Source organism: Pundamilia nyererei, unplaced genomic scaffold (genome assembly GCF_000239375.1).
Source record: "Pundamilia nyererei isolate P.nyererei 1_Seehausen unplaced genomic scaffold, PunNye1.0 scaffold00143, whole genome shotgun sequence".
NCBI lineage: Eukaryota > Metazoa > Chordata > Actinopteri > Cichliformes > Cichlidae > Pundamilia > Pundamilia nyererei.
In genome coordinates, this window is record NW_005187544.1 from 1116129 (window position 1) to 1136158 (window position 20030).

A 20030-nucleotide genomic window follows, 5' to 3' on the forward strand; every position below is an offset into this window, starting at 1 on the left:
GTTGCTTGTGCTGGAATCTGTATTGTTATTCTGCATTGTGTCTAGATCTTAAAAGGTTTTTGGTAATGATATTGCTGCAACTGCATTGAGGAGGAGGCACAAAACTGGAAACCAGTTTTTTTCTTGTCTTTTATTCTATCAGGCAATTAGCATGGAGAAAGTGAACCCAAGCTTTTCAGTAAACTGCAAATTAGCTTCAATCTTTGCAGTTGTGGAACTTCAATTATTAAATATAATGGAGGTAGTGTTTCGCCATTTATACGTTTCTCCTTTTCAAATATTATTTCAAATATTTGCAGATAAATAAATCGCCAAATGCTTTAACCAGTTGCTTGGTAGAGTTTGTGAATGTGTTCCTTTTTAAGAAGCAGCTGAATTATATTGAGGACCACCATGAATACAGTCTGGCTAGCGAGGAAGTCGCTCAGGAAAATCCCTCTGCAAGTAGAAATGGTAAATGGCCTGTATTTGTATAGCGCTTTACTAGTCCCTAAGGACCCCTAAGCGCTTTACACATCCAGTTATCCACCCATTCACACACTGGTGATGGCAAGCTACATTGTAGCCACAGCCACCCTGGGGCGCACTGACAAAGGTGAGGCTGGCGGACACTGGCGCCACCGGGCCCTCTGAGTACCACCAGTAGGCAACGGGTGACGTGTCTTGCCCAAGGACACAACGACCGAGACTGTCCGAGCCAGGGCTCGAACCGGCAACCTTCCAATTACAAGGCAACCTCCCAACTCTTGAGCCACAATCGCCCTTAAGTAATGGCGTAGTTGATGCAGGATGGCAGTTTAGCTACTTGGGAACCGTAGTTCTCCAATCTGTTTGGAAACACGAGTCATGCAAGTCACCAGTCATGCAGGTCATGCAGTCACCTCACAGTTGCAAGTGGTTGCCCAGCGGTTGTTGCATCCATGAATTTTTTTGTAGTTACAATGAGATTGCATTGCTGTTTTTACTCTAGTGTGACTGAGCTGTTAATTACAGATGCTGTCAAGCTCTCAGGAAGGTGAAAGAATTAAAAAATAAACAAATGCTAAAAGGAATTACCAGATATACTTTCCAAGCAGAAATGAGGCAGAGAGGGACTGCAAATGAAAAATGTCCTTCACTCTTGCATGTTTTTTTGTTTGCTTCTTCCTACCATTGCTTCTGGACAGAGTTCATGGATGCATCACATGTGTCTCAACAGACATGATGCATCAATCAACTTCTTCCACACACAGACCACAAGCTTACTTTACTCCAGGCCCCACCCTTAGTATTACAATATGAGCAGCTCCTTCCTTGGAGGAACACTGGCTATAGTTCCCTTACACAACATGTATAATCTTTTGCTTTCGTTTTTCTCAACTGTCTCTCTCCTGCTTGGTGGAGGGGATTGTCCTTTGTGAAAACAGCACCATATAAACAATAGGAGGCCAAGGTAATTGTGGTTCCACTTGATTTCACCTCTATAGAAGTAAGCAAGCAGCTCTGCAGAAACACTGGAAGAATGGAGGGAGAAAAAGAGGTGGCAGAAAGTGTGAGGCTTCTGTACTTTCCCCTTTCGAAGTTTGTATTCAGCCTAAAGCAGTCTGGGATGTTTACCTGCTGCCTGAATGTTCAAAATAACATCTGGTGTCCCTATTTAAAGGGCATTTGATGTAGGAAGGATTATATGTGCATGATTTGTAAAATAATGTTGTCATTATCACTGGTGTTCACACTCCACACCTTAGGGATCACTTGTCAGTCAAACCATATGTTTTAAAAAAGGTGCTGTACCCGCACTAACCCAGTTGCTTGCATGGATCGTATGCAGTGTTTCTGTGCTGTAACATGGTACTTACACTCACCAGCCCCTACATACTAAGTTTGCCTAAAAAACTGCTTTAATTTTTCCTGTCAACAAGGTGCTGGAAACATTCGTCACAGATTTTTTTCAGTATTGACTTGACACGGCATAGCATCATGGAGTTGCTTCAGATTTCTTGGCTGCACATCCATGCTGTGAACTTCCAGTTCCTAAAGATGCTCTATTGGATTGATATCTGGTGACTTTGGATGTCGTTTGAGTACAGTGAACCCATTCCCATGTTCAGGAAACCAGTTTGAGAGGATGTGAGCTTAAAGACATGGTGTGTTATACTCGTGAACGCAGTCATCGGAAGACGGGTACATTAAGGCCATGGGATGGATATGATCTCAGGTAGACTGTGGTGTGCTCAGCGCGTCAAGAGAATATTCCCCACACCACTGCACCATCAGCCGCCTGAACCATTCGTGCTTTCTCGTTATGTCAAATTCTGCCCCTGGCATCCAAATGACACAGCAGAAATTCTCATCAGACCAGACTATGTTTTTTCCAATCCTGTTGTCCAGTGTTGTGCATTCAGAGATGTTCTTGTGTATACTTTAGTCATAATGAGTGGTTGTTACCTGTGCCTTCCTATTCCCAGCTTGACCTGACCTCTTACATGAACAAACATTTTTACTGAGAGAGCAGGTCCGCAGAGGATGATGTATTTTTTTTTCATACCATTCTCTGTAAACCCCAGAGATGGTAATGTCAGAAAGTTCCAATAGATCAGTATGTGAGTCCAACCCATCTGGCACTAACAACCATGCCACAATAAAAATCACTTTAATGACCTTCCTTCTCCATTATGATGCTCACCTTGAACTTTCTATGACTGGCTCTTTAGATATTTGCATTAACAGTCAGTTAAACGGGTGTACCTGTTCAACTGTGGCCAGTGAGCATATATTTACACACACAAATACACACAAAGTCTTGACTTGTGTCCGCCATGTATTATATCACCACACAAGTTTTCAGTTTGCAAAAAAATGAATAAACAAACATCACTGACCCTAGGCATTCCTTTGACCATGTCCCTGTGTTGCCTTGTTTGTAGTCTCTGTTATGCTTTTTAGTAACTTTCATGTTCTTTCAGTGCTAAGCTAACAGGGGCTTTCCTGCTGTAATTAGAACACCAAAGAGGTAGTTAGAAAGTGAGTGTGGTGTCTTTTTTTTTCCTTCAGGGCACCTCTGATTGTGAGCTCTCAGCACGCTCATTCTTTGCTTTTGTATGTTGGTTAATGTGAGCACAAACATGCTAATTGCAGTCAAACAAAATGTTCCTAGTGACACTTCTAGGCTACAGATTGGCTGCTTTGGTTATTATAGTCTGTATGGTTTGTTTCTGTCCTGGTAACATGGATGACTGCTAATCCCTTTGTTACCCCAGCTGCACTAATGGAATCAAACACAACAACAAAACCGAGTATAGTTAAGGTAATTTGTTTGAACTTCACAAGTGAACAAGAGCTCAAATGTTTTGCTAGTATAAGGATGTTATGATTTACCACTTTATAATTATGTTATACTTGCACTTATAATCTCTGGGTGTTAGATGATTTGCTTTCTGCATTAAGCAGGTGCTGATAAGGCTCGCAGTGGACATGAAACAGTACATGTATAAAGGCCAATGTACACCATTGAGCCCTGGTCTCAAAAACTGACAAAGATTTAAAAGTTTCTGTGAAGCTGGATTTAAGTTAAAGTTTTTAGAAGAGTGTGCTCTTATGCCAGTAGAGAACCTGATGTTATCAGGTTGGTTGGTTAGTGTGTTAGTTGCAATCAATTGATTTACATTAGCTTCTGTGAGGTAAATAATGGCAGATCCAATAACTCAAGGGTTTTGTTTGTTTGTTTGTTTGTTTTCAAAAAGGACTACAAGTAAAATTCAGCTGCAACAATGTTTTTTATGTTAAAAATTATATTGTTGTTTAAATTAAATGAATTTTTGTTGTTTGTTCTCATCTGAAAACATTTATCTCGACTAATGACAGCTCTGAGAAGCATAAGCTGTGCCTGGAATGACACTAAAACAATCAGGGCAGACCTTGCAAGCACTATAATATTTCCACTTTACAGAAATCTCCAGTCTTGAAAGATTTCAATCTTGAAATTGTTACATTTTTATCAGTTTTTTAATATAAGTATGTTTTTAAAAAATCACACCAATATCATTAGCCTGCCTATTGTTCCTTCATCTTATAAAAAGTGGTGCTATTTTTACATTATTAACTTAAATAACATTTAAAAAAAAGCTTCATCAGCTAAGCAGCATGCTGATGAAGACATGTATATTTCTCTTCTGTCCTCATCTGCACTCTAATAATCAATACTTGTTTGTTTTAAAAAAAAAAAATCCTGCTGTTCATAATCTGCGCAGTTGTTGCTGTATGGCTGACCAAAAGAAGCTGCCATTAATTTCATGCATCAGTTGCCACATATATTCTTCTAAAACCAGCAATGAAAAAGGCTGTATCCCCCCCCCCCTCCCTCCCCCACCCCAAGATGCATTACATGTTTAATGAAAATTTAATCAAATCGAATTCCAATTATACATCTAATGATTGTGCAGCCCAGGTGTGACGAGCCTGAAAACCTTGGCAACTCTCCCTGTATATATTAAACGTTCAAAAATAGGGGTCATGCTGTTAAACTGGCCAGGCACCAGCCAATTTAATAAGCCCATCAAATGCAGTTTGGGAAAGCAGGGAAGGGGCCAGAAAAGTTTCCCTTACTCCTCACTTTCATCCATTTGTAATTCCCTCTGAGAAAGCTGGTGTTTATATTTAGCTTCGCTGTGAAGGTTCAATGTAAGGAGCGTTTCTTCTTGCTCATCACCAGACTGTACAACCATCCAAAGTGATGTCTGTAATCATGTTATGCTCCTTTTCTCAAGACTGTCTCTTCTTCTTTGATGCATTGTCTTCCTGTTCCCTTGGCTGAATACAGACCGAGCTGCGTAAAATAATATGTGACTGTGACTATGCATGGGAGGGATGTTTACTGACAGAGCACATTAATGGAACATGCTTTCATTAATGTGAATTGCAACCTGAATGTCTTTATTGCCTTTAGCTGTGTAATTCATTGGGTATCAAAGGAGTTGTATTTCAATTATGAGCTGCTGCTATTGCACAGAAAGGATTTAAACTGTGCGGTCAGGTGCATTGTGCACACAAACATACTATATCCAGCATGATGTGAAGCACTTATGTTTTAAACTAAGAGGTCAATAATTGCACGCAAATGCAACTTAGGTGCATAACACATTATATGATGTGAAAATAAAATTAAAGCCCCATTAATTATAGTGAAGTACCAGTGGTGTATTTTATTTGGGGGGGAAGACACACTATATGGACGTGGGAGTACTGGGACAGACCTCTTGATCTTTAAATTCAGTCTTTTCAGTCCCATTGCATAATGGATAAAAGTTCCAAACGACCTCTGAAATTAACATCTGCACAAAAACTGTGTGCCAGGAGCTTGGTGGTGTTTCCATGGCTGCGCAGCCGTGTTTTAGGTGTACCATTTGTTTCCAGTGTAGTGTATACTATAATATACACTATGATTTCTTTCTAGATTTTTAGAACAGTTGTGCAGTTTTTAATAACTTTAGACCAGACACACGGGGAACTGATCCACTGCATGCCTCCTCTAAAGGAAAAACAGCTCTTAGACCCTAAGGAGGGTGCCTGTTTATTAGAGGGGGTCAATGGACTAGTGACTTTGATACTGATTGTGTTTGAGAGCATGGGAACAGTGACCTGGCCTCAAGAGAAAATAAGAAAAGAGACAAGAGAAAGAAACAAGGACAGACAGAAAAGAAAATGGGATAGAGGTTGTACAACTTCCATTACTGTAATATACTGCAATACATAAGTGATCGGGACTACTAATGCATTACCGGTCTTATACTGGAATGTAATGCATAATGGAAATGGAAAAAAAGATTTAAAAAAATAAGTTATGGAAAAAGAATATTATTTGTGCATCATTTCCCAACCTGTTGAAGGCCAAGCAGGGGAACGGTGCACAAACTGCTTCATTTAATATAACAATAGTAAAAGTCCAAGAAATCATTAAAAAAAAAACACATGACTTGCATGCAGTATCAAACGTTGTAATTAAAAAGTAAACTGCCTCTTTAACTCTAGGTAGAATACCACAGACAAGTGGGGAATTTTCTGCAACATATTTTAGGGAATCCATGTCCTTCAAAGCTAAATGCTATGACAGGCAGTCAATATTTCTCCCCCTGTGACATGGAACAGATCTCTGCTGAGTTCGAATCTTGTCAAGGTGAGCAGCAAGGCTGAGGCGGAAAGTGAGCTTGATGACTTTGTGTTGCCAGGAAAAAAAAGATGAAAAAACCCTTGAAATTTCTGCCATGCTCTGGTCTGTTTTATGGGCCTGTCACTGGTCATTAAATTTCACATTACTGAAGTGTTCAGCGTGACATTACTGAACGAGGTGTCGATTGAAGCTTAAGAGATGATGACATGTTTTAGAAATTTATTATGTAAAGTAAAAGTGAATCACGAGGTGTTAGTTTTACTAGCCTAGGCACCCTTTCTGGATACAGACACCCTGGTCACCACCAAAGGGTAGTGTTACCACTACACCATCCAGCTGCTATTGACATTGTCTGCCGGAGAGAAGAAGTGGCTGGTATCCTAAACACGCCTCCTCAGGTGGTTGATAATGACCAAGCTAAGATTCTGTCGGACTTCCAGATATAGACGAGCAAGCTGGTGATGGCTAACCAACCGGACATAGTAGTGGCGTACAAGCAGAGGAAAATGACAGATGTAGATTTACAAGTGATAGCAACATCAGGAAGAAGGCACATGAGAAGATCGAGAACTACCAAGGGCTCTCTTCCACACCATGTCTGTTGTTCTGTTGTCCTTCTCTTACCCCAACCAGTCGCTGCAGATGGCCGCCTCTCCCTGAGCCTGGTTCTGCCAGAGGTTTCTTCCGGTTAAAAGGGAGTTTTTGCCTTCCCACTGTCACCAAGCTCATAGGGGGTCATATGATTGGGTTGGGTTGGGTTGGGTTGGGTTTTTCTCTGTATGTATTATTGTAGGGCAGGGGTAGGCAACGCCAGGCCTCGAGTGCCGGTGTCCTGCAGGTTTTAGATGTGTCCTTGATCAAACACAGCTGATTCAAATGGCTAAATGACCTCCTCTGGTAATGGACTAATCATTTGATTCAGGTGTGTTGACACAGGGTGAAATCTAAAACCTGCAGGACATCGGCACTCGAGGCCTGGCGTTGCCTACCCCTGTTGTAGGGTCTACCTTACAATATAAAGCACCTTGAGGGAACTGTTGTGATTTGTATAAATAAAATTGAATTGAATTGAATTGAATTGAGAGCTTGAGAAGATGTGGAGGGTGAAGGCACACTTTTAGATAGGACACTAGGACAGTGGTCCAAGGTAGGTGAGTGTCTCCAGCAGATCCTAGGAACAACATCCGAGATCTCTGTGCAGAAGCATGGGTTTGGCGCAGGACCCGAGCTTGAAGCATAAAGACTAAATATATAAAATGCAAAAAAGAAAAACAATTTGAAAAACTTCTCACCTGATTATCAAAGTGACAAAATCATCTTTAAATCTTGAAAATATGGTAAAACTGTGCTGCACACTATATCCTCAATGACATTATGCCTGATCTAGTTTGCTTACAGTTTGCCAGCCTTAATTTTAGTCAATTTGTTGAGCTTTTTGAGCAGGGCCTGTGGGCTTTCATTTCACCGTGAACACTAATTACAACTGAGTGTGTCTAAGGTCTTTGATGCTGGAGATCATAGCAGCAGAACAGTGCCCACTCAGTCTTGAAGTAAGAACGTGGCTCATCGTGTATATAAACTGCTAAGAAAAAAAGAAAGTATTGGAACACTTAGAAAACACAATGAGATCACAATAAGGGGGGAAAAGATCATGCTGAATATCTATCCTGATGTGAACTGGGTAATGATTTTTAGGAATGAAAAGATGCCACATTGTCTGATGGAAATGAAAAGTATCAACCTACAGTGAGCCAAGTTTAAAGACACCCCAAAAATCAAAGTGAAAAAATGATTCGGCAGGCTAGGTCATGTTACCGAAATTTCATTGTAGCAACTTAAAATGTGAATCGGTAGTTTGTAAAGCTCCTAACGAGACAATGGATGGTGTCCTAGGGATCTCCTATCAGAGCTGAACCATACCATCACTGAGCACCCAGGCAGTCTCAGGTGCAACCTTGTGGTGTTGAAAGCAATGTCATGCCCCAGGATGAACCTAGGACCCACTGTTGAAAGATGTTATAGGCAGTGCAACATTCTTAACAGCTTCTCCGGACCCTTTCATGTCTGTCACGTAATCAGGGTGAACCTGCTCTCATCTGTGAAAAGCACAGAGAGCCAGTGGTGGTCCTGCCAGTTCAGGGATTCTTTTGGAAATGCCAATCAGGCAGCATGGTGAGCAGAGAACAAGCCTGCTAAAGGACATCTCATGTTTCTGAATGCTTGATTAGTTGGGTTACACCAGTGGCCTGTGGGAGGTCATTCTGTATCTCTGGCAGCGGTTCCTTCTTGCACAAAGGAGCAGATACCAGTCCTGCTGATGGGTTGGAAACAATCTACGGCCTTGTCCAGGTCTCCTGTATGTGAGTCCTTCTTCTGTATAAACACTGCATTTAAGATGTATGTTCTGCTATTATTCACAGACATTTTTGCCAGAGGGGTCTAAAATACCACAAAGGTATTGTGCTGGATTTATGTCATGAGACCTGCCCATGTCATAGTTTCCCTTTTTTCATTTTCAGAAACTGTTGTGTGATTTTGACAGTGTGCTTTGGATCATTATCATGCTTGAATGTTCTTTCTCTGCGAAGGCGAAATTGGGACTCAACTTGTCAGCCAGCATTTTGGTACATCCAACAGGCATTCATGATGCCATCTGTAAATGTCATCGCTCCAGCACCTTTTGTACTTATGCTGCCCCATTTCATCATACTCCCACCTACACTGTCAGGACTATGCATTTACTGGAGTGCTGGCCAGAGTGACAGTAAGCAGGATGGATCCTAGCTGAGCAAATGTGTCATGGTCTCAACTGACTAAAGAATCTGCCCCCAGTATTTATTCATCAGGCCTTTTAAAGTTTCATCATGCGGTTTGTGCTAAAGAGCACCTTCGGACAGCAACTGTGATTTGTAGTCCTGTAACTTGTTCTACCTGATCACCATTGTAGCTGTGCATCCACTGATTTTCAGTTGCTCTTAGTCTTTTCAATCTTTTTAAAGTCACACAATCATATTATAAATAATTTCTGATATTTTTTTTTTATGTGGAGCCTAATAACATTTAGATCATGGATATATTCAGGTTTATTGCACCAAGTTTTTAACTTGGCAGTCTCCATTTTCAAAAAGGCCTCCCTGAAGATTTGTTTCTTTGTAAGAGGAAATACTCTACATGTGGATTTTTAAAATAATGCAAATGTTTAGTGTTCATGCCATTGTGACTCATTCACTTTTTTGTTCAAATAACTCTAGTTTTGATGAAAAACATGTTATTTTCTTATCAAAATGAGAAAATAACCTCTGCCTCTGATCTGCCTATTAGCATCTGTTGACAGTGCAGAAGTCTCCGTGAGTGCTGCGGCCACTGTCCGTGGCTCTGATGATCAGCCATTATGCATCATTAGCCCAGTGCTTTGGGATTTCACCTCAGCATGTCCAGATCTGACACCACATCACTCTATAATCATCACTAATTAGATTCATCTGATATAGATGGGCAGCATGCTCATATTAAGCTGCTGTCTCCTGGAGAATCACTGAAGTATCTACACCAGTGTTATGATGTTCCAGTGAAACATTTATTAGTGAACAGATTCTTGTACTGAATAAACTCTTTTATAACAAATACTATATACAGATACTGTATATTATAACTGATACTATAACTGACCACTGATGGTTATTAGTGAATAAGAGTTGCCACAATACATTAAAATACAGTTCCTATATTAGTCAGTGTTAGCTTAACAAAATAGGAGCATTGGAAATTATATTATAATGCAGTTAAATTAATCGCTAATAAATAGTTTAAAAATTTCTAAGTCAGTAGCAGAGTAGCCATTGCTTTGGAGATCATATGAACTCTCATACATTGTGGATTCATTTGTGTTTTCTTTTTGTCAGGATTCTTTTTCTGCAATGCAAAAATCTGTCCAAAAGGGTAGGGTTTAGAAGTAGATGCACAAAACGATTTCCCAGGAGAAAACAGCCTACTATGAGCTTCCAGGCTGATTACAACCAGTATGAAAAGTATTTCCTTGGATGTCCATTTTGAATGCTGTGTGATAGTCAAGATTCGGTTATTCATTTACTGTTTGATGTTGATTTATTGAGCACATGGAATGCAATTTTACCAAAGTAATTCAAGTTATCCTTTTTTTCTGTTATTTGATCCCTCCATTGTGCGTGAAGAATTTTAGCGTCTTTCTAATCAGTGATATTTGTTAGTGACGTCTAAAGAACTCTATTGTGTAGTAACTCAATGCAAGGTGTATTTATGAAGTCATGAACTGCTGCCAAAAACTTTTATCTACTACTTTATCTTTTTCCTTTTTGATGGCAGACACAAGAAAAAAGTAGCAGTGCCGAGACAGAAGGTTCAAACCTCCACACCAGCTGCATAGTGAAAGCAGCATCAGCAGCAAAAGTAGCATCAGTTAAAAGTCATTCATGCATCTGACACAGAACATTCATCCAGAGGCCTGCTGTGCACTCGAGCACTTTTTGGCAGCACTCATAGCTCAGTATGCAATTCATGTAGTTACATGCATGAGTCACAAGAAAATAGACTTGACTTGTGAAGAGGCATGCAGGATATACCTGCAATTAAAAAATAAATAAATAAACATGGAAGAAGCTTGTGAAGACTGATACATAGGCTAGCTGTGCAATGATAAAATTCAAAGCATATACAGAACATTTGAGGAATGTAAGACACAACTGGTACTGACACCTCGGCACGTATGAGCCTTTCCATGCAAAAGTTGTAGCAGTCTTGTTCAAACTTCGCACAGTTATTGTTACTCTTGCTGGCTCCTCCTTCACCTCCAGCCGGTCGCGGCAGATGATGAGACTGGTTCTGTCAGAAGTTGTTGCCAAGTGCTTGCATTTTTATGGTCTTTTGCTTTGTTGGCATCAACAATTAAAAATTTCAGAGCATAAAGTGGCTGCTGATTGTTGAGAGAAGGTTTGAGGAGTGTTTAATAGGAGTTGTAATCACCAAGTCCAAACCTATTAAATGTCTGTGACTTTGGTAAAAGTTACCTGAGAGCTGAAATCCCTTTGGCTGTCTATTTGTTTTTTAATGGCACCCTTCTACATTTTTCCACTTTAAAATTGTTGAAACCCCAAATAGTCTTGCCAGTTAAAAAATAGACCCCAAACCTTGCACAAATCACCATTTATTTCTTCATGAACTCTTGTTCCATGAACTCAGAAAATTAGCCATCAAAACCCTATACTGAGTCTCTAAAAGGGGGACACTATGCACAATAATGTTTTCCCACAAAAGGGTCACATTTCTGTCCTTTCTCCATAACTCGGAAAGCAGAGATCAGAGTGAGCCGTTCAGGTTTATAGCCTCTTGTGACCTCAAAACAGTGCATGCTCATCCCCCTGCTGACAAAAAGACCCAGCAAATAAGCAGCTTCCACTGCCTGCTGGTTTTATTTCCACACTAGAGCTGCTTCTGACTACAGTAAAATGTCTCAGGTATGAGCAACACACTGCAAGTGTTCTCTTGTTAACTGTATATGGTATAAGCATGGTCACCTTGCCAGAAATTTTGGAAACAGAAAAGCCAAAAACATTGCCAACTGTATAACGAATTGGACCATCTGGGATGCGGGAATGTTCTTTTCATGTACAACAAAAATTGTTTATGCTCGTTCACACACCCAGCTAGAGGGCAGCAGTGGTTTGAGCCCCTGTCTCCCCCAGGTCTGCGTGCTAAAGTGTACTTGGGTGAGACACTGAACCCCAGAATTGCCCCTGATGTATATGATTGTGTATAAGTGTGCACGATGGGTTAAAGCACAGAAGTGACTAGAATTTAAAAAAAGAAAAACTGTGTGAATGTAGTATAAAAGCACTTTGAGTGGGAAGACTAGAAAATCACTATTTAAGTACCAGTCCATAGCAGTAGAAGGTAGTCAAAGGTCCACAACCACATTTTTCCAGTGTAATGGCACTAGAAATATATATGACATTACTCTCTGTACTCTTGTACAAAGAAGTCCCCGAGGTTTTGGGAAGAAAAAACGCACAATAAATCTAAAGAGCAAAGGCTCTATTTCAGTAAGTGCAACGACAAGTGCAAAGCACAGACTGTGTAGGCTTTCTGAAGCAGCTGTTTTAGACACAGACTGCAACAGAAGGAGTTAAGTTGAAAAGGATTGCAGGGTTTTATTGTTGAATAAATACAAAGTCGTCATAACCAGCACAGATGAGATGTTAAATAATTAAATTAGAAATTTAAAAGAAAAATGCTGTCAATAACAGGTAACTGTGATCACTTTTTTCGATTTGCAGGGAAGTGCAACAATGAGTCCAAATCTTGCTGTAAATGTAAATACTTTTGATACACAATTTATTGTTGGCTGTTGTTGATACAATCATCAGATTGGCAGCAAATTGAATTCGCGCCAGGGGACATGCTTCTTTTCTCAGCACAATTTCTGGCACGATTTCCACCAACAGTTAGCTTTCCGCAGCCTCATTTGAATGAACCTCTCATCTGTTTGGCCTCCCTTGCTACCTGTAGCATTGTTCGCACAGACGGGCAAACTGAAATTTAAGGACCACAATAACCCCAAAAGGTCGAAGGGTTTCTCGAACTCGCCATCCCAATGCTGCAGAAATAGAGCCTTTAAGTGTGTTTTAGGATTTATTACAGCTTGTCAGTTCTTCACTTACTCATTATCTGTCAGTGTTGGCTTTCACTTTATAATTTTAAACTGGCCAGCAGACATTAAACACCTTTAATAAGCAGCTGTGTCCATCAGTGTGGATTGTGTTGCTCTCACCGTCATTAGCTCACAGCTATTAGAACCCTGAATTTTTAATCACGCGACTCTTCCTGCCATCAATGTCGACTACTTTTCATATCCCTTCACATAAACTCTAACACATACCACAAGCACTGTTAACACTCACCTCCACTTTACAGCTCAACCTAAGGAGGAAATCCTTGGGAAGAGAAAAGCAAAATAATTTTGCCGACTTGCTTCGGGGCTTTATGAGCACCACTCATTAATTAAGGGGAATGTATTAGTCATGACTCCCACCAAAGCGTTTGCATATTAATGAGGAGTGCGTTTGAGGGAGTGTGCATCTTTTGAGTGCTGTGAGCCCCGGGCACTGACTGGCACTTAAAGACACAGTTGATATAAAAAGATATTTTCGCAGTGCAGCTGGGCTGTAAATTCCCACCACAGCACCGTCACAGGCTGCTCTTTAATGTATTGTTTATAATCATCTTAAATCATGTTAGATTCTAATTGAAGATGTATTCACTAAAGCTTAATCAGTGTGATAAGCTCAGCAGTAGGACATAAATCAATAACATGTTGCCAAAGATTAATTAATCTCACATTTATAAATGACAGACATCATTCCAACAATTCATAACGCAGCACAGAAACCACCCTTTTATGATTTTTTTTAATGGCCCACTTTTAACTGTTGATGCTAGTAGTTCTGTTGCCATCATGCTTTTTGACGACGTAGATCATGGCGTTCTCCTGACACATTTTGAATTGTGTTGTAGGCATTAGAGAGAAAGCCTTTAAATGGCTCCAGTCATATTTCTCAGTTAAGAGTTTCTCTTTCCATTTTGGACAGTATTTGGCATCTATGTACCCAGTTAGTTGTGGAGTACCTTTAGGTTATATATTGGGTCCTCTTCTTTCTCTCCCAAGTGCTTTTAAATAGAGCAAGGAATTTTAAACACAACTTTTATTTTAGATGCTTACATTATTTTACTTTTACTTCACAGAATCTAAAGTAATGTCACAAAATCAGGGTTCTTCCCTTGGATCGATGTACTTTTTGGGTTGTTGTCGTGCTAGAAGAGCTTGATGAGATTCTCATTTAAAGATGCACTGAACCATCCCCACATAATAATAATAATAATAATAATAATAATAATAATAATAATAATCCCACCACCATGTTTCACTGTATGGACCGTGATCTTTGGGTTATATGTCTTTTATATGCCTCACCCTACTTTTTGCTTTCTTGTGGGCAAAGAGCTCTGGTTTCCTCTTCCCGTATGGATAACCTTTCTCCGGGTTATGTTAAACATACTGCAGTCTGGCTTAAAGATGTCTCTTATGCAGAAGTGGAGGTTTTTTGGTCTGCGACCTCGCAGTAGTGATTGTCTTTAGACACATCTCTCACTAGTTTTCCTTTCCAGAGCCTTTGAAATCTTTTGCTTCCTACCTCTGCCAGGTTTTTCCCTTACATCTTATATACAGAGACAGACAAAGAACATTCCACAAACTCTTACATGTTTGGGGGGGGGGGGCTATACCTCCTCCCTCACAGAGAGAATTATGACCTTGTGAGGGAGGAGATTTACACCTAAAGATTTACATCCCTGATAAGCAGAAGGAGTCCCACTATCTGTTTAACGTCTCCCATTACAATGGCCTCACTGTGTTAACATTCCACATGCATGTAAACTAGTGACAGGAGTGCTCTTACTATAGTAAAGTGAGAAAGTGATATTACTATAACTAATGTGATATGATTAAATATGTGATTAATACATGAGAAAAGAAATCTGCCACCACACTTCCTTCTGCAATTACTTTTAAAAAGCACATCTACTTCACTGCGTTCCAGGTAATCTCCAGATATATCTGCCAGTACAAATCAATATCAGTGTTTTTATTTCTGTTCTCTGGTGAACACTCTCAGAGATACATGATCATAAATGACGAAGTTATTTTATTTGGGCAACCCAACCTTCTACATGGGTATGACAGTGACCATGGTCTTTGAGCTTCTTACTTTCACCCAGTTTTAGGAACTTTGGTGTGATTTTTGACTTGACACCTGTGATTATCATTTCATGTTGTTATAATTTAGTTCTTTTCAACTACACAGCAACCACCGGGCTATGAGGCCCCAAGATCAACCGTAACACAGGCCTGTCAGAGTGGGTCTCGTTAGTGTAACATGTGTGTAACATGTCAATTCTGTGGCGTTTAAAATGCTGCAGCATGCCGGTGCGGTTTAAAGAAACAGGAGCTCAGCCAAGCAGTTGCTCATTTGCTTTTAACAGTGTGACACGACAATCAGACATTTCTTTCCTGTTGCAGAAATGTATCTGTCACCTCAGTAGCAGAGGTAAAAATATATGCCTTTTTTCACGGTAGGTCTTTTGACATTTCATAGTAAGTAAGAAGCTTCTGCTTTCTAGTGCATTTTCACCTGTCTATGCTGCCTCAATATCATAACGCAATGGCTTAACTGTGACACCTGAACATTTTTTTAATGTTACAAGTGTCACCTTTGGCTCCTTTAGAACTGAAGACAAAAATCTTCTATAGTGTTTTGAAAAAAAAAAACTATGCTGTGACTTTAGGTTCAGTTTTAGAATTTTTGAACACATCGGTGTGCATAAATGTTACATCAGCAATTTAAATAAACCTAAATAATATATTGTATGTGTGCTACGCACAAGGTTTATTAATTTGTGGAGAATAGGTATGGGTGAAAGGTCCTAATAAACGTTGCAGTTTGATTTGCTGTAAACAACAGCCTTTCCAACTAAGACCACTTGCAACGATGAGCAGTTATACATCAGCACACTGGTGAGTCCAGCAGGTCTGTTGTCAGCTCTGCTGTGAATGGAACAGGGGGAAAACTGGGAAGTATTCCCTCATTATGTTTTTTTTATTAGGATTTGAGAGAAGCTCTAGTCTCCAAGTTTCATGGAGGTAAGGTCTCTGAACCACACAGGTTACTATGAAACACATTACAAAGGAGGAGAAATTCTCTGTTTCAAATTGAAAGAAAAATCATCTCTCCTTAGCATACACCTTAAGTTTGAAAATATCCTGCACGTGGTTCAGTTAGCCTACTTTTGGAGGACTACAGATGAGCTGTTCTTAAAAAAATAATAAAAATAAGAATAAGAAGATTGTATTGATCCCAGAGGGAAATGCATAGTAAGCACAGAAACTGCCAGGGGGCTGACTTGCCAAGATCAGTGCATCAGATCATAAAATAACAAATGTAAATATTTTAAAACCACTAATAGTGTCATAATCAAATTTGCTGTTGTTCATTGGTGAAGTCTTTGTCTTTATGGCCGATGAGAACTACGCTCTAAGTAAACTCATGGTGTTGAGTTTATAGCTAGTTTCACATGCCTTTAATATACCATGGGGCTCTGTTTTTCTTACATTTTAGTCACTCGGGTCAAAAAGGATGACAAACCAGAAAAGCCTACATTGTAATACAGAAATCACTACCATAGTAGCTCAGTCAGATCCAAAAAATAGCATTTTTTACAATAAAATATGGTGCATTCATAATTTGCTAAGCTACCACAAAAGCTACCTATTTATATGATACTTTGTATCATATAAAAATATTTTTTATGTTTAGAAAATGCAGCAAACCATCAAAGATGTGAAAAGTCCAAAGTTAAACTTCAGCTATGCAGTTACATTTGAACTACGCTGCCAGAGAAGTGAAATACAATTCCCGTTTAGTGGAAGGTCTCTTAGTGGTGGTTAATCATGCACTGCCTGCAGTACTAAATCCCTTTCCTTTCCCCCCAGGCCTCTATCTAAGAGCAAACATATAAAAGTCAAGAGAGCAGTTCATGGTACCCAGCAGAATATAAAACACCGACCCTGAGATTGTACGTTACTCGCAGCACTTACTATTTTATTAGTAAGTCAGCATTTCACGATTCTAACAAAACTGTCCATATTTTCATAATGCTGACCTTGCAAGTTTTCTATTACAAAAAATTGTCTCAGTTTGCGGTCATAGAATATTGTTTGCCACTTTATTTGAGTCAAAGAATGAGTGAATAAGGCAATAATTTCTCTTTCAAGGGTTTGACATGACAGAAGTCATGCTTGCTGTCATTATCATCAGCTGCTGTAAGACCACTTTCTGTGTTGTGATTGGATCAGTGCACCTCCACTCGTTCATTCAGAGCTACACATTTAAGCTGACAATTGTTTTGGTCATCATATTGTTAAATAGTTTTGACAAATTAGAGCACATCACAAAAACAAATGCAATCATGAATATATATTCATATTGTTCTAAACTGATATATTGAACGCAATCAGGGACTAGATTTGTCACCCCGACTGTAAGTACTAGATCCAAGTGTCAAACATTTGGCCCTCAAGCCATAAACAGCCCACTAAACAGCCTAATCCCATGCACAGGATGGCTTTGTGAAGAGGAGGGTAACATGTCAAACAAAATGTGGAAAAGGTGCACAAGCCAAACCTCCTAGAGAGCCATAGGTTTCTCTGCACAGCAGGGCTGCTGTAACTCTAAACTCAACTATACATCCAGCCATCCATTGAATTTTCTTCCACTAATCCAATTCAGAGTTATGGGCGGGCTGAAGCTTATCCCAGCTGTCATAGGACAAGAGGTGGGGTACATGGTGGCTCAAAGAGTTGGCAGTTCGTCTTGCAACCGGAAGGTTGCTGGTTCAAGCCCTGGCTCGGACAGTCTCGGTCATTGTGTCCTTGGGCAAGACACTTCACCTACCGCCTACTGGTGATGGCCAGAGGGGCCGATGGCGCGATATGGCAGCCTCGCCTCTGTCAGTCTGCCCCAGGGTAGCTGTGGCTACAACTGTAGCTTGCCTCCACCAGTGAGTGAATGAATAGTGGAATTGTACAGCGCTTTGAGGGCCCCGAAAAGCGCTATATAAATGCAATCTATTATTATTATTATAGGCCTCCAAACTCCACTAATAAATATGAAAACAATAAAGCAATAACAGCAGTAAAAATAAGATCAAAATCAAGACTTAGACAAAGTGATTAAATTGGTTCATTCTCAGAATGTACTTGTGCTCCTGCACACTTTTAAAACATGCCGTTTTGTCCCGGTTTTAATCTGACAGCCCATTTAAGATCAAACCGAGCTCTGTTTGAACTACAATGAGTCTGACAGCCCTGCTCGAGACGGCTTATATATGTTCTGGCCATATCATGCTTTAATTATATTCCCCGCGTTATCTGTGATAATGTTCTTGTACTGAATTTGTCACATACTCAGCGGTAGGGACATTCACCTTGTCTCATTGCCGGGATGCAGAGCGTTGATTGCAGTGAGCAGGTTTTTGGCAGAGTTTTTACGGGTGGAAAAAGAAACTGTTTTTCTTTTTTTCTTTCTGCTTTGTCTTCATAATAAAAAAAATCTCTTCTGGCAGTGGGAAAGAGAACAAAACAGAAGCAGCCCATGCTGTTAGCCTACTGTCTAATCACTCTTTCCCATGTTGGCGTACAAATGCTGCAACACTTTAAGCAACTGTTTTCAACTAGTAGAGTCAAGGATTCTCTTTCTGGAAAACTCAAAGTGTTTACATGTTAAAGTAAAGAGATGGTATATTTTCGATATTGTGTCTAGCACGTCATCAGTGTCCAAGCCAACATCATTAGGCTAATTAATTCTGATGCTCAGTAATTAGTCAGTACACCTGCCATGTGTCAGCTGTTGCCTCTCCACCATGGGCGGTAGTTTTTAAGTAAAAGCGGGCTTGGAACGAAAGCGAGCTTTTGTGTTTGTTTGAAGTCACCTTCGAGAATCCACTTCAAGTCCATTTTGAGCATGCCAAGCATAACTGGTGTTTGAAAACATGGTTGCTCAGAGAGGTGGCTGTTGACAGAAGAAAGACTCAGCTATGGCTTCTCATTCTGAGCCAAGCAGCCGGTTGACTGTCCTCTCAGAGCGTAGTGATTGGGTGGCCTCTCGGCTCAAAAAGAAATGACCCCTCCATCTTTCACACACTGCAAAGTCAGAAACATACACACACTCTATTCTCTATGTGAAGTTCCTCTCTGTCGGTTTCTCCCTCAGAGCATGACGAGTGCGCCAGCAGCCAGGATTTGTGTGATGAGAACGCCATCTGCACCAACACCATCAGGGGACATCTGTGTACCTGCAAGCCAGGCTATGTGGGAAATGGCACCATCTGCAGAGGTAAGTTCCTAACCCTGGAATATCCCACCTGACACACAGACACAGAAACAAAAAACCTTGCCACATCCTCTGAAGATAGGTTGCATGCTTCATTACAACACGGTTCATGTGGTTCGCTCCTCCTTCCTATCCTCTAACCAGGCAGCAGCTGCCATGGAGATGGTGAAAATTGAATCTGGACCATTTTCAGACAGTTTTTGCCCACATGTGCTTCTTTCCCCTCGCTGCTCACCCTGCTCCCCATTGACCTGTTGCACTGCCAGGCATGTTTCCTGGTTTGCCTGCATATAATAGCAATTGAAAAGCATACAGAGGAAAACACTTTGTTTTCAGGTTCACAAAAAATTAACATTTGAAAAAATATCAGAACCTTTGCATATCTATAGCTATGAAAATTACAGTTCTTTGTAATAGACTCCATTAAATCTACACATAGACCTTAGAAGTGTTGATCATTCACTTCAGCAAGCATGTTAAAGATATGGTTGTTTGCCTGCTAGAGATTAGACCGAAGACTCAAGTTGCAGCACTACTTGGTCTGCAGTAGCACATGTTTGTCAGCAAAGCAAAACACATTTTACAAAAACTGTGGGAAGTTCTGTTTTGCTGTCTTGGGTTTAACGTCTTGGTCAGGCATGGATATTACTAAAAAGAAAATGGACCTTGCACAATCATAGCAACTGAAACTAGAAGTTAAGATAATAAGCGCATTAGGAAAGTATTCCTTAAATCAGATGAGAGATTACAATCCAGCTGCTGGAGTTTCTCCCTGTTGGCTCTTAAAAAGGTTCTGTGGTTAGGACACTTTAGTATTCAATTCAATTCAATTCAATTTTATTTATATAGCGCCAAATCACAACATAAGTCGCCTCAAGGCGCTTCATAGATACAGAGAAAAAAACCCAACA

General features: G+C 40.2%; 1 protein-coding gene across 1 annotated transcript in view; it reads left to right on the plus strand.

The window, feature by feature from the left end:
• The window catches only part of LOC102194467 (protein kinase C-binding protein NELL1), a 304806-nt gene that overhangs the window by 211725 nt on the left and 73051 nt on the right, over positions 1-20030 (plus strand). Inside the window, exon 14 of the mRNA XM_005744402.1 lies at positions 19000-19122. Within this exon, the coding sequence (XP_005744459.1) occupies positions 19000-19122 (123 nt within the window). The remainder of the gene's footprint in view (positions 1-18999; positions 19123-20030) is intronic.